General features: G+C 45.9%; 1 protein-coding gene across 1 annotated transcript; it reads left to right on the forward strand.

Moving 5' to 3' along the window:
• The first annotated feature begins 6,676 nt into the window (after positions 1 to 6,676).
• ZCCHC9 (zinc finger CCHC-type containing 9) lies at positions 6,677 to 11,820 on the forward strand. The gene is made up of 5 exons (XM_032674962.1): positions 6,677 to 7,090; positions 8,435 to 8,585; positions 8,811 to 8,903; positions 9,795 to 9,863; positions 11,221 to 11,820. Exons 1-5 carry the CDS (start codon positions 6,815 to 6,817, stop codon positions 11,334 to 11,336), a joined length of 705 nt encoding a protein of 234 aa, XP_032530853.1. The 5' UTR covers positions 6,677 to 6,814; the 3' UTR covers positions 11,337 to 11,820.
• Positions 11,821 to 12,468: the final 648 nt, after the last annotated feature.

A 12,468-nucleotide genomic window follows, 5' to 3' on the forward strand; every position in this document is an offset into this window, starting at 1 on the left:
GAACATTCATTCAATGCCTCTTACAGTTTACTTTCAGCTTAAGGCTTAATTAAAAGATTGACTTAAACAGTCATTACTTTTGCCTCCAGAAATGCATACTGCACACACCAAAATGCACTGCCTGTGGTACAGAAGTCCTACCAAGTCCAGTTTTCCAAGAGGGCACAAACACCTACTCCACAGGGTACTGCTGTGACTGAAATAACATTCTTAATTCACTCAGTAGAAATTATTAGAAGAAGATTGGGCTCCTAATGAGAAAATATCAATTATATCACAATACTAAGCCTATCAGTAAAGTCATGAAAGTCATGAAAGCATTTTGTTCATCTACCCATTTTACATGGAACTCAGGTGGATCCAACACAAGGGGAAAAACATCTATGTACTATGTCAATTGATTTTAGCTCATTTTATGCTATTCTTGTCTGAAAATGCTGTCTGTAAGTTTTCTGTCTATGCCTTTATATAAGTGTCTTGTTCCAGTTTTGTGTCTCTTCCTGAAGCAGAATTTGGGTTTAAAAACTACTGGTCATTAGGCTGGTACTTGGCAATAACTGCATGGACTACTGGCATTTTTACTTTTTTTCTCTCTGTAGGGATTGGTACTTTTCTTGAATATGAGAAATGAGTAAGACTGAAAAGACTGGAGCACCCACCCTTTCTGTTTACTTTGCCCATGGAATTACTACCTCTCTGTTTGCTTTTGCCTATAGCTTCAGCCTGTTGTTTTCCAGTTTCTTGGTGGAATCCAGCAGCTTTATTCAAAGTACAATGCAGAAGAGGCCATTGTATCCAAATATATGAGAATGGCCTATTCTTCCTTTCTTCATTCTTTCATATCTTCAGCCCTAGAAATTAAAACGTTGTGACATGAAGATACTAGTTTAAGTGTAGTGCTGTGCAATTTAAGTTTAAAGACTTATACGGTGTGTTTCTGAAAAATCAAAAATTAGGTTATCCTACGACAAAACATTTTCTTAATAGCCAGCCATAAAAACTAACACTAGAGAAAATTCTTATGATATCCCAACAGTGTGTGTCTAAAATTCCTACTTAAGCCATGTTTCTCAGATTCTAATTTTGATACAGAAACAGCAAACAGCAGCTTTGCAGTGTAAAACTACCAAATAAAATAACTGACCACAGGCTTTAACCACTAAAGACTTCAGCTCATCCTGGCAATTAAAGACTTGCCTAAATATAAACCTTTAAACATATCAGGTGATCCAGCAACAAAAGTTGATTGAGGAACTTAAGGACTTGTTAAATACCCTGAAGAAATTAGAGCCAGAGCGACACAGCCTGGTGGAAATAACATCCAGTTATGGTCAGCTGAGCAGGTTTTCTGAAGGGGATGTTGCCTTAGTTGTAGCAATTAAAACCCATAAATTTTTAAGATTAAATACAGCCTAGGTAATCATTTAACACTAGCAAGAAAGCAAAGAAATAAAGGCTGAGTAATCTGTTCATCTTATTGTGAATAAACCAAAATGAATCCTCAGAATAGAATCATAGAATCTTAGAATCAACTGGGTTGGAAAAGACCTCCAAGATCAAGTCCAACCCTTGATCCAACACTGCCATGGTTACTAGACCATGGCACTAAGTGCCACATCCAATCTCATCTTAAAAACCTCCAGGGACAAAGAATCTACCACCTCTCTGGGCAGCCAATTCCAATGTCTGATTACTCTCTCTGTAAAATATTTCTTCCTAATATCCAACCTAAACCTCCCCTGGCACAGCTTAAGACTGTGCCCCCGTGTCCTACTGCTGGTGCCTGGGAGAAGAGACTGACACCCACCTGGCTACAACCTCCTTTCAGGGAGCTGTAGAGAGTGATGAGGTCTCCCCTAGCACTCCTCTTCTCCAGGCTAAACAGCCCCAGCTCCCTCAGCCTCTCCTCATAGGACTTGTGCTCCAGTCCCTTCACCAGCCTTGTTGCTCTTCTCTGGACCTGCTCCAGCACCTCAATATCCTTCCTGAACTGAGGGGCCCAGAACTGGACACAGCACTCCAGGTGTGACCTCACCAGTGCTGAGTACAGGGGAAGAATCACTTCCCTGGTCCTTCACTGTTCCTGATCCAGGCCAGGATGCCACTGGTGTTCTTGGCCACCTGGGCACACTGCTGGCTCATGTTCGGCTTTCTGTCAATCCAAACTCCCAGGTCCCTCTCTGCCTGGCTGCTCTCCAGCCACTCTGTCCCAGCCTGTAGTGCTGCATGGGGTTGTTGTGGCCAAAGTGCAGGACCCGGCACTTGGCCTTGTTGAACCTCATCCTGTTGGAATCAGACCATCTCTCCAGCTTGTCCAGGTCCCTCTGCAGAGCCCTCCTGCCTTCCAGCAGATCAACACATTCCCCCAGTTTGGTGTCATCTGCAAATTTGCTAATGGTACACTCATCTAAATCATCGATAAAGATATTAAACAGAACTGGGCCCAACACTGATCCCTGGGGGACACCACTAGTGACCGGCTGCCAACTGGATGCAGCCCCGTTCACCAGCACTCTCTGGGCCTGGCCCTCCAGCCAGTTCCCAACCCAGCACAGAGTGCCCCTGTCCAAGCCTTGGGCTGCATCTTTTTCAAGAGTATGCTGTGGGAGATGGTGTCAAAGGTTTTGCTGAAGTCCAGGTAGACACATCCACAGCCTTCCCCTCATCCACCAGGCAAGTCACCTGATCATAAAAGGAGATCAGGTTGGTCAGACAGGACCTGCCCATCCTAAACCCATCCTGGCTGGGTCTGATCCCTTGTCCATCCTGCAGGTTTTGTGTGATTGCACATATGATTATCTGCTCCATAACCTTGCCAGGCACTGAGGTCAGGCTGACAGGCCTGTAGTTTCCCAGATTCTCCTTGCAGCCCTTTTTGTGGATTGGTATGACATTCGCCAACTTCCAATCATCTGGGACCTCCTGCATGAGCCAGGGCTGTTGGTAGATGATGGAGAGTGGCTTGGCGAGCTCTTCCTCCAGCTCCCTCATCACTCTAGGATGGATCCCATCTGGTCCCATAGACTTGTGAGGATCCAAGTAGCTCAGCAGGTTGCTAACTGCTCCTTCCTGGATTACAGGGGGGCTATTTGGCTTCCTGTCTCTGTCTACCAGCTCTGGAGGACAGTTGTTCTGAGGACAACCTGTCTTACTGTTGAAAACTGAGGCAAAGTAGGTGTTAAGTACCTCAGCCTTTTCCTCATCTTTGGTGACTATGTTCCCCCCTATGTCCAACAAAGAATGGAGGTTTTCCTTGCCCCTTCTTTTGCTACTGATGTATTTGTAGAAGCACTTCTTGTTATCCCTAGCAGGAGTGGCTAGATTGAGTTCAAATTGTGCCTTTGTCTCTCTAATTTTCTTTCTACATGAACTAACTATATTCCTAAACTCTTCATGAGTAGCCAGCCCTTTCGTCCACAGTCGGTAAGCTCTCTTTTTTCTCCTAATTTCTTTCAAAATCTCCCTGTTCAGCCAGGCTGGCCATCTTCCCCACCAGCTCGCCTTTTGGCACACTGGGACAGCCTGCTTCTGTGCTATCAAGACTTGTTTCTTGAAGCATGCCCATCTCTCCTGGCCCCCTCTGTTTTCAAGGGCTGTTTCCCAAGGTAACCTCTGAATCAGCCTTCTGAGTAGGCTGAAATCTGCCCTCCAGAAGTCCAGGGTAGAAGTTTTATTGATGACCTTCTTTGCTTCCCTGGATTACTTCATGGTCACTGTGCTCCAGACAACCTCCAACCACCACATCTCCCACCAGCCCCTCTCTGTAAGCAGCAGGTCTAGTGAGCCCCCACCCCTGGTAGGTTCGTTTACCAGCTGGAGCAGGAAATTATCCTCTATACACTCTAGGAATCTCCTAGACTGCCTCTTCTCTGCTGTGTTGAGTTTCCAGCAGACATCCAACAGGTTAAAGTCACCCACAAGGACAAGGGCTGGTGATTTTGAAACCTCTGCCAGCTGCTGGTAGAATAGTTCTTCATCCTGGTTGTGTGGTCTATAACAGACTCCCACCAGGATATCAGCCTTGTTGGCCTTCCCTCTGATTCTGATCCACAGGCACTCAACCTTATTGTTACTGACTTCAAGTTCTACAGAGTCAAGAGACTCTCTAACATACAGAGCCACCCCTCCACCTCTCCTACCTTGTCTATCCCTTCTGAAGAGCCTGTAGCCATCCAGGGCAGCACTCCAGTCAGGTGAGTCATCCCACCACGTTTCCGTGATGGCGACTACAGCACAGCTTTCCTGCTGCACGATGGCTTCCAGCTCCTCTTGTTCGTTACCAATGCTGTGTGCATTGGTGTACATGCACTTGAGCTGGGCTGCTGATTTCACTTCTAACTCTGGCTTTCACCCTCAGGCTCATCTGTGGAGAGCCTGGTTTCAACCTCTTCCCCCTTCAAACCTAGTTTAAAACCCTCCTGATCAGCCCTGCCAACTTATGGGCTGGAGTCCTTTTGTCCTTGCTAGATAGATGAAGCCCACCTGACTCTAGCAGGCTTCATACCATAGAATTTGCCCTATGATCAAAAAAACCAAAATTCTGCTCATGGCACCAATCCTTTCGCCACCTATTGATAAGACGGGTTTTCCTACTCCTCTCCTCATTCATCCCTGCTACTGCAAGAACTAAGGCAAAACACCGCCTGTGCTCCTGTTTCATTAACTAATTGAGCCAGTGCCTTGATGTCCTTAAATACTGCAGACATAAAAGAATTTAAGAGGAAACAGGCTTTATGTTTACTTTCTCTCCCTCAAACCAAAATTAAAGCAACCACAAAAATGTCATCCTAGTACTCTGGCAAGTAGCATTAAATATCCAAACCACACAGGCAAAAACCAGTGAACATTGTGTGTGCACAACCAAAGCTTCTGGTACCTCTTCAGCAGACAAAACCTCCATTTTTGGGCTTTGGGGATTACAAAGATATGAACACCATGCTGTGGACAGGTAATTTGCCTAGGAAAATATGAAAAAAAATGGCACAAAATGTTACAATTATTTGCATGGCTGCTGTCTTGCTCATTTCTCACCTAGTGCCCAGGTACAGGTGAGCTCCCAATGTCAAACTGGAATGTCAAACTGGAACAAACCTAAACCAGTGAAAATTTAAACAGGTGTGGCCACTGTCAAATTTAAGTGATTTTGTGGGGAAAATATTGCCTTATTTATTTGGCTGAAACGTATTAAACACCCTTTTCCACTGCCTGCAAACCTAGTCGGGGATCTTAAGGGCAGCTGATCCTGCCTAGACACAAACACATAAAATTCCAGGCTGAAAGAGAACAGACAACACATTTAGCATTTCAGCAGAGCAAGTTGCAGAACAACTGGGACCTCATGCTGTGGTTGACCTGTAACTATATCAGCAAAAGAGATTAATTTTAAAATTAAAAGTAATACTGATTTTTTTCCCCTGGTTTTGTTTCCTGAGCAGTGGCTCTTAAACGGCGTTCATCAATTACTTTTACCTGCAGTCAAAGCTAATTGTTCTTAAATCCGTGCTCGTTTTAAGTGATAGCGATGCAGTTTAAAAGACACTTTGTGCACATCTCCCTCTAGTGGGCTCAAAACCACGGAAAACCGACAAGATACGGCCATTTACCCAGGGAGAGAAAAGAATTAAGGATAATTACTGAAGAATATGTAATATCTTTTATATAATATATATAACATAGATATCCTTATAAGATCAACTCAAGACCACCAGGATACGTCATGGAGATCTAGTGCAATGCTAAAAATACAAGAAACAGAAGACTGACTTGAGAGGGAAAAAGAATGTCTTTTGGGTTTACAAACATTTATTTAAAATGCTGAGTAGCATCCTCCAACAAAACAGTCCTGGACATGCGCTCTGTGAGCCTCCAGTGAGTAGTTTGCCTTCCCTCATCACACCTGCACAGGGGCAGCAGCTCCTGGGACCCCTTCCAGTCCTCAGGTAAGACCCCACCCTGCAGAGCTACCTCCAGCTCTGGGGTCCAACAGCAGACGGTCATGGAGTTGCTGGAGCGAGTCCAGAGGAGGCCACGGAGATGGTCCCAAAGCTGGAGCCCCTCTGCTCTGGAGCCAGGCTGGGAGAACTGGGGGTGTTTACCTGGAGAAGAGAAGGCTCCAGGGAAACCTTAGAGCCCCTTCCAGTGCCTAATGACGCTCCGGAAGACCTGGAGAGGGACTCGGGACACGGGATGGAGGGACAGGAAAAGGGGGACTGGCTTCCCATTGCCAGAGGGCAGGGTTAGATGGAATACTAGGAAGAAATCCTTCCCTGTGAGGGTGGTGAGGGGCTGGAATGGATTTCCCAGAGAAGCTGTGGCTGCCCCAACCCTGGAAGTGTCCAAGGCCAGGATGGATGGGGCTTGGAGCAACTTGAGCTAGTGGAAGGTGTCCCTGCCTATGGCAGGGGGTGGGATGGGATGAGCCGCTCGCAGCCCCCGCCCCCCTGACACGGCGCGTTCCCCTCGGTCCAGGGTCCCCATCTCCTTCTCCCCACGGTCCTGGTCCTGCTTCTTCATCTCTACCGCCATCTCGGTCCCGGGGGGCTCCCCCTCCTCTTTGGTCTCGGTCTCGGTCCCGGTCCCCCTTCTCCTCCTCCTCCTCCTTCCCCACCACCATTCCCCACCTCCCCCCGATCCCAGGGGCTCCGTCTCCTCCCCCACACCAGTCCCCCTCCTCCTCTTCCTCCTCCCTCTTCCGTATCGTCATCACCCGGCGCCGCCGGGTTCTGCTCAGTGGCGACTCCTGCTCCCGGGACCCTGCGGGACTCCGCGGGACCCCCCATTTCATTTCCACTCCCCATTTCCACCTCCTCCATCCATGACCCGCTGGGCGCGGCGGAACATCCCGCCCGGTGCGAGGGCGCTGGACGCGACCCCCTGGGAAGAGATGGGAGGGCCAGGAAAGGATGAGGAGGAGGAGAAGGAGAGGAGGAAGAGGAGGAAGAAGAAGGAGTATGTGAGCGAGGACGTGAACGGGTTCTTGGCGCACCGGAAGCAGCAGCAGCAGAAGGAGGAGGAGGAGGAGGCGCTGAGGAAGGACCGGCGGCGGAAGAGCAGGAGGGTGAGGAGGCAGGAGAGAAGGAAGAACGCCATGGTGAGTCCTGTGCCACGCAGAAGAGGGACGTTCCCTTAAATTCTTACGTTTGATCAGTCTGCCAGAGCCCTTGGAGGGCTCACAACAACACTGTGCAGAATAACACCCTTTGTTAATATCGTTGTGACAAGTTCAGGGGTTGCCGGTGATAGTGTCTGGCTGCAGAGGTGTATTCAAAGCAGTTTACTAATTCAAAACGAAATACGAATTCAAAGCAAATTCTAATCACTAATAAGAGCTGGCTGGAGGTAGTGATTCTGCACACACAGAGCACGGTTCTTACTCAGGGAGTCCCTGTGGGGCAGAGAGAGGTTCAGTCCATCGACTGATCCCAAAAGTTAGACTGGATTCTTCCCAAACTTCTCCCCGTTCTTAATTTACTTTTATACTACTTCTTTATGTTTAGGGGGAGCTTGAGTGACTTTACTCACACAGCTTAGTCAGTGAGGGGTAGTCATACCTTGAGAGTGTGTATCTCAGTCCAGTACCTGAGGTGGCTTTGGAGTGGGAACACAATCAGCCCAAGGAGACGGATTTCACCAGGGCTGCTGATTGAACAGCAGGACATGGTCCTTTATCTCACTTGGTTTTCAGCTGCTGTGTGGCTTATCAACTAAAAGGTACCATCAAGTTCCCTCCTTTGCAAGGGCTCCATGGCAGCCATGGGGTCTCCACCCTCCCTTTAGTCCCCCTTGGATTGTGTTGTGTTGGGGGAGGGGTCAGTCCAGGGAGTGACAACCCTATTTTCCCCTATAATTTCCATACCATTATCTTATTACCTCCAGTCATTTTCCCCCAATGTTGTTAAACCCCCACGAAAACCCCTGTGTGGGAGGTGCAGATCCCTCTCCCTGTGCCGCTGCTGCCAGAGGGGCTCAGTGAGGAGCTCAGCCCTCACCTCCCAAGGGGACACAACATGTCAAGGTGAGGCTTCAGGTGAATAAAGTGAAGTCCCTGGAAGTGTCCAAGGCCAGGTTGGATGGGGCTTGGAACAAGCGGGCAGGTGTCCCTGCCCATGGTGGGGGGTGTTATGACATGGGCCTTAAGGTCCCTTCCAACCCGAAGCATTCCATGATTCCATGGTCCAGGGCATGCAGTTGTCAGTGAGTGAACGCCCCAAACAGTGTGTTGCTACTAAAGGGAGAAAAATGCCCATGATAATGTGGTTTGATGGCACAGAGCACTCACAGTTGTTTTGTGGCAGAGCACAAAAAGTCTCCTTTCATGGCTGTCTTTCCCTGAGGAGAAAATCCCTTGGTGTGTTTGCCTTTTAGGCCCTGTAGTGCTGGGATTTGCAGGTCTTTGGTTGCCACTCACAGAATCACTGAACTTCTCTCTTCAAAGGTGTGTTTCCACTGCAGAGAACCTGGGCACGGTGTGGCTGACTGTCCTGCAGTCCTGGAAAGCCAAGACATGGGGACGGGCATCTGCTACCGGTGTGGATCCACAGAACATGACATCAGCAAATGCAGAGCCAAAGTGGATCCAGCCATTGGTGGGTCTCAGAAATTTGTGGTATTTTGAGGAACTTTGGTCTGAGTTGTCTGACTACAGAAACAGCAGCTTTTTGTGTTAGTAATTTAACTCTTGCAATATGATAATGAGAAACCTGACATGTGTTTTGTACATAAGGTGAGTAAGATATTGTCATCACACTGTGTTCAGTCTGTGGCTTCACAAAGGTTTTGATGTGCATCATAAACCCTGTGGGATTTTGCAGGGCCATTTCCGTATGCAAAATGTTTCATCTGTGGTGAGATGGGGCACCTGTCAAGGTCGTGTCCGGATAATCCCAAAGGACTGTATGCTGAAGGTGAGTGTGCTGATTTACTAAATGAAGTAAAATCTAATTTCTGTGTCGTTCTTACCTGATACAGAGCAAAGTAACATTGCAAGTGAATGAAGACTTGACTAAATGGAATTTCTGTGTCTTTTTTGGTGAAAGCAGATTAATTCTAGGGAAATCATTGTCAATTTATTACCTGGGGATTTCTGTTTTAATTGTAAGCTTAGCGTTAAACAATGAGATGAGGTGCAAAGTGTGAGAATTTGCTTGTGCTTCAATATCAAGAGATACACAAGGAAACAAAATCATGTTGTAGTCAGTGTATATTTACATGTAAATGCACCAAATTAGGTGGTAAAAATGTACTGTCACCCTGTTAAGATTTTGGGAGGTGGCAAATCACAGGCTCTCACTAGAAGAAGGATATCTTCGGTTTAAGTGACTTTAATGAGAAATAGGATCTAAGTTTGAAGGTTTCACTCAGATTCTGCTCTTTCTGACTTCCCCGTTGCCACCAACAACCAGCAACGTGTTTCCCCAATACAAACGTGGGGTCTGGCAAATTCCAAAGGGTGATCTTGCAGCACAGTGAAAGTGGGAGAAGAATCACTTTCCTTTCAAATGTTTGGATTAGGAGTAGAATTTAAATTTCATATCTCAGTTCCTGCCATTGGATTACCTACCGCTCAGGGGCTCCTGTCAACTTCAAAAGTTCCTTTGAGTATGAATTTTGGCAGAATGCAGCTGGTTTCTCAAAAAGAGAGCTTCCAAGAAATCAGAAATGGTATGTGGTTCTGTACAGAGCAGTACACAAGCAGATCACAAGCTCTTCCCCTCAGAGACATGGAGGGAGGCATTTTGTTGGGTGGTTTGCTGATTTTTGTTTTCCTTGTGAATAACAACTTTCTCTGTGAACAGGTGGGGGCTGCAAACTTTGTGGCTCCGTGGAGCACTTCAAAAAGGACTGCCCAGAGAAACAGAACGCAGGTGAGCTGCAGGAGACTGTGGGGTGGAGTTTGAGGTCAGCACTGTCCATTTACTGGTTTGCCTGACCTCGGCGAGGAAGAAGGGTTTGGGAGAACTTGGAACAGCAAAGGTGACCTTTCTTTGGGAATGAGTGCTGATTTTCAGAGTTGTGTGGAGGAAGGCAGTGAACTGCAGTGCAAAACTAAGATAGTTCTTGTTTAACAGAAAGTTATCTTGTGTGTTGCCAAAGGTGATATGAGATAATCTGTATTTTTTTGTCCAGTGTTTGTGCTGCTGTTCATAGCTTGGCAGCTTTGTAACTAGACTGGCTGCTGATTTTTGATGATTCCAATGTGAGGTGGTGGAAGTAAGCACAATGTCAGGTGCAAGGTGGTGGTGTTCTACAGGCAGGTGTGTCAGGGATGGGGGAGAAGGAGGAGACAGGATCTTTGTCCAGTTGGATCCACAGCTAATGAGCTGCTTTCTTACATGTTCTTCAGTTTTCCAATGTGGGTGGAAAAACTATATAAAGTACCCCAAAACCCCACTGTGCTCAGGGAGGCAAAAGCATCAAAAAAGGGTTTGAAGAATGATTGTTAGCACTTGAAGTGGTGACAACATCTGTGATTTTTTCTGCTTAGTTTTTATGGTGCTTAGAACTTCAGGGTTAATAGTAAGCCACTTTGGTGAAATTTATGTAAGAAATATTTATGGATGCGGTAGAGGCATTTTCTGTATCTATTCTTACATATATGATATTGTTAGATCTGTTACATGAAATGTAGCATTCTAGGTGCATGCTGCTTAGCCAGCTTAGAGTGGGTGGGATTGAGTCTGAAGAGAAGTTTCTAACACAAAAAGACTCTTAAAATTTCCCCAAACTCATCAGCAGATAGTTGGGCAGTGCCCACCCAGGTGACTGCTGTGTTGAAGGCCTGTAAGCAATTCTTTTCTACCTCTTTCTGCTTAAGTTTTACATCCACAATGAAGACTCACTAGTGCTGTTCAGTTTTTCAAGGGAGATCTTTGTCCTTACATTGGTGTTTCAAAACTGGTACTGCTGGTTAAAAACGGTTGAATTAATTGGAACTGTGGCACCGTTGGTAAGAACTGTGATATTCTGTGAAATCAGTTTGCATCATGCAGAGTACTTTTAGACTACAGGAATAATTACAGCTGGCAAAGAGGTTTAGTCACTGCAGCCTTTAATTTTTTCAGGTGGGTTTATTGGGCCTGCTTTAATATAAACTTAAGTTTATCTGTGTGATACTCTTGGTATGATTTGATTTGTTGCCCTCGTGGGTCCAGCCTTGCCCAGGTGTGAAGGTTTGATGCTGGCAGTGCTGAGCCTTTCCCCACCCTCTGTGTCCCCCTGCAGAGCAGCTGACAGTTGGGCGATGGGTCTCTGGAATGAGTGCAGACCATGAGGAAGTCACTGAAGCACCAAAGCTGCAGAAGCCAAAAGCCAAAGTACCCAAAGTTGTGACTTTTTGAAGGTCTCTTGGCCCTTCACTGCTGCTTTGCTGCAGAAGAGTGACTACAGAGAGCTGGTTCCAAAAAATCAAACAGAGTGCTGCTGAATTGTTATTTTTTTGTCTCCCTTCATTTTTCCAGTTTGCCTCCCAGACTCCCCTAGCTCCCTGAAAAGCTAGGAACAACAGAAATACACCAAGTAGGTATTTTACTAAAGGGATTCTGGGTATTTTTTAAAGGTTCTTGTTGGGTTCTGGCTTGGTTTTGCCTTCTCCTTTTAAGAATAACTGATTTTTTCCTCTATATATGCCAGCTTGGCACATATGTAACTTCTTGTGGTGAAGTTACAGGTAAACCCTACGGCCTGTCTAGCTTGGGAGTGCAATTCCTGCTACTCGTGGTTGTAATTAACAATCATTAACTTGATTGTTAGTGCATGTTGGATTGTTTATTTGTTCAGTAACAAACAGAATCATGCCCTGCCTTTGATACCTGTGGTGAAAAACACCTGAAAAGAGCTGGAGAACAAGTGAGAAGTTTGCTTAGTTACTTTTTTTTCAAGGAAAATGCTCAAAAATCTTCATTGTTTCTATCCCTTGGCAAATTGGGAATGTGTACTACACCTCCTCCTAGCTGGCAGACCTACTGTTTTTAAATGGAGACTGCAGCCTTTGAAAAACTGAGGCATGTTAAAGAAAAGTTAGGAAAATAACTCAAAAGAGAGTTCCCGCAGCATGTTGTGCTACTGGAGAAGAGCACCCTGAGCTCCTCTCACGTGCTTTTCTTGAAGCAAAAAACAAATATGGGGAGTTAAATTGTGTGGATATATTTTATATTTGTACATGTTAATTATTTTTAATAAAAATGCTGCTAAAGAATATAATGGTTAGAGCTCTTATTTTAGGTTTCCTAGTTCTGCTGTGGAGACAAGGGTGCACTAAGTTGACTGAGATTGGGGGGTGTATATTCAGTTTGTATTCATTAGAGCACACATTTAAATGGGGAAGAAGAGTGGATGTGAATGAAATCAAGAATTAATTACAGAGTTTTAATTAACTATTAGATTAAAGCTCAAAGCAGTGTCACTTCTATGTGACATTTTGCAATGGGCATCCCAATGTTACCCTTTCTATTCTATGAATTAAATATATTG

This window comes from Chiroxiphia lanceolata, chromosome Z, assembly GCF_009829145.1.
Source record: "Chiroxiphia lanceolata isolate bChiLan1 chromosome Z, bChiLan1.pri, whole genome shotgun sequence".
Taxonomy (NCBI): domain Eukaryota; kingdom Metazoa; phylum Chordata; class Aves; order Passeriformes; family Pipridae; genus Chiroxiphia; species Chiroxiphia lanceolata.